Source organism: Emiliania huxleyi (genome assembly GCF_000372725.1).
Source record: "Emiliania huxleyi CCMP1516 chromosome Unknown EMIHUscaffold_142, whole genome shotgun sequence".
NCBI classification, from domain to species: domain Eukaryota; phylum Haptophyta; order Isochrysidales; family Noelaerhabdaceae; genus Emiliania; species Emiliania huxleyi.
The window spans coordinates 223842-226197 of record NW_005201176.1 but is presented as its reverse complement, the minus strand read 5'-3'; the positions used below and the strand labels follow the sequence as shown (position 1 = coordinate 226197).

The 2356-nt window shown below is 66.2% G+C and overlaps 2 protein-coding genes across 2 annotated transcripts in view; one reads left to right on the top strand and one right to left on the bottom strand.

The window, feature by feature from the left end:
• Positions 1-250: 250 nt before the first annotated feature.
• EMIHUDRAFT_363154 (hypothetical protein) lies at positions 251-808 on the top strand (the record flags this gene model as incomplete). The annotated part of the gene is made up of 1 exon (XM_005787466.1): positions 251-808. A coding segment is annotated over one exon (558 nt), but the record flags the coding sequence as incomplete, so codon positions are not given.
• Positions 809-1455: 647 nt separating this feature from the next.
• EMIHUDRAFT_110939 (hypothetical protein) overlaps positions 1456-2356 on the bottom strand; it is a gene marked incomplete at both ends in the record, with an annotated part of 6266 nt that continues 5365 nt past the window's right edge. Inside the window, one exon of the mRNA XM_005787465.1 lies at positions 1456-1536. Coding sequence (XP_005787522.1) covers positions 1456-1536 — 81 coding nt within the window. The remainder of the gene's footprint in view (positions 1537-2356) is intronic.

Sequence of the window (2356 nt, the reverse complement as noted above, 5' to 3'; positions counted from 1 at the left end):
GGAGGTGGCGACGGGCGCGGTGACGACTGTCGCGGGCAGCGGCGCTAAGGGCAGCGCGGATGGCGTGGGCGATGCGGCGGAGTTCAAGCGCCCAGTTGGCGTCGCCATCAGCCCCGATGGCAGCACTCTTCTGGTCCGCACGGGAGCGATGTCGGGAGCGACGGCTCTCCGCCAGGTCTGCGTGTCTGCGCCTCCTCCGCCTCCCTCCTTTGCGCCGATTGTGGTGCCGCCCTCGACCCTCGTGGCAGACCTGAAGAAGACGCGGGGCGACCCCACCCTCCCCACCGGCCTGGTCACCTTCCTGGTCGGCGACGACGAGGAGCGCATCGAGCACGTGAGCAAGAACCTGCTCTGCGTGCGGTCCGAGTACTATGGGAAGATGTTAGGCATCGGCATGAAGGAGCGCGACGCCGCCGAGATCACGGTGCCCAAGACGGACCTCGCCAGCTTCACCGCCTTCATCGACTACCTCTGCACCGACCAGCTCGACCTCGGCGAGGGGGAGGGCGAGCAGGCACGGCGCGCGCTCGTGCTGCGGGAGCTGGCGCAGATGTACCAGGTGCCGCGCCTCGAGCTGCTCTGCGCGCAGGCGCTGCAGGAGAGCGTCGGGCCGGCGAGCGCCGTGCCGCTGCTCGAGGCGGCGCACACGACGGGCGACGGGCGGCTCCTCGCGCAGTGCCGCCGCTACGTGGCCGACCACGCCGCCGAGGTGCGGGCGAGCGGCGGCGTGGAGCAGCTGCGCGACTTGGGCGTGGCCAAGGGGCTGCTCGGCGACGCGCTCGACCAGGTGGCGGAGCTCAAAGGGACGGTGGCGGCGCGCGACACGGAGCTCGAGAAGGTCCGGGCGGAGGTGGCCGAGCGGGCATGAGTGAGGGGCAGCGCCCCACCGCCGGGTGGGATTATGTATTCCGCACCTGCATTGTGCATTCTGTACGACCCTTTTTTTGGCCTCTCCTACCTATATTGGGCGAGTGTTTGCATTCTGCACCTGCATCCTGCATCGGTACTCTGTCCGCTCTCTCCTGGCTGTGGGTGAGTTTTTGCATTCCGCATTCTGCATCCTGCATCCTGCACGTATCTCACAGGAGCGCTGTGATCTAGCTCTTTTGGGCCCGCTTCTGCATTTGGCTTCTGCATCTGCATCCTGCATCGGGTGCAGTTCACAGCTTTCCTATTTGGGGCCGATTCTGCATTCTGCATTCTGCATCTGCATCCTGTGAGGGGAGAAAACGGGAATCTTTGTGCGATTCATAATAGTACAACACGCATATCCGTGAATCACCTAGTGTGCCATAGTGTGCCACCCTCACCATTCTTTTTCTGCCATTAACAAATTGCCCTGCCCAACATATTTTAGTTACTGGGTCCTAATGGCTATGTGGGAGAAGTTTGGTCTTTGTTTCATGGGGGGATCTGGATGTATTCACGGCTAAAGTTGGTGCCGGCACGGCTCCCCTAGCCGGTCTCTCGGGGCAGGCCGGGAAGAGCCTCCAGGCCTTCTGTGGAGCTTAGGTAGGGTCCCCAGCCAGCCTCCAGCTGCAAGGCAGTCTCCAGGGGCCATGTAGCATGCCTGACATGACAGTGCAACCCACCCGGACACGGGTAGCGCACCAGAGGAGGCGGTGCAGCTGCGGCGGCTGCCGCCGCCTCGGCTCGACAGCAGCTGCATGGCTAAGCCTCCCCTCCCCTCCCCTCCTCCCCGCCCGCCCGCCCGCCGCCCCCGTGCCCCCTCCCCTCGCCCGCGCACTGGCCACCGCCCTTCGCTCGTCTAGCGTATAGGTACTCTCGAGGGTGGAGGGGAAGACGTAGGGCTGCATGCGCGCCTTCCAACCGAGGCCCCCCCACCCTCACTACTCGCTGCCTACTCGCTGCCTCGAGGGAGGGGGGGGAGACGTCAGGCAGCTCCCACTCCTGTGATGAGCGCTTGAACCGAGGCCCCTCCCCGAAAGGCAAGAGTATTAGCCACACGAAACCCGAGACCCCTCCCCCCCGCCCCCCTCCCCCCCTCGGGAGGGCCGAACTGAGGCGCCCGTGGGGACCCCGCAATTCCCTTCCCCCCTCGGAGGGCCGGACTGAGGCGTCGAGGGCCCCGCTCTTTCCTTCGCATAGCGGCCACTCTTCGGATCGCTGGTCGAGCGAGCGACCCGGGGGATGCCCCGCGCGCCTGACCCAGGCGCGAAAACGAATCTGCGAGGCGTGGCCGCTCACGCGGCCCGACGGGGAGGAGCGGGGCGGACTACGGGGATCGGCTTCTTACACAGCCCTTCCCTGCAGCGAGCCCCCCTCCAACCCACCCGCGCTAGGTCTCGGGCGGCGAAGGGGTCACTCCCGACGACCTCGGGAACTAGCCGGGGCA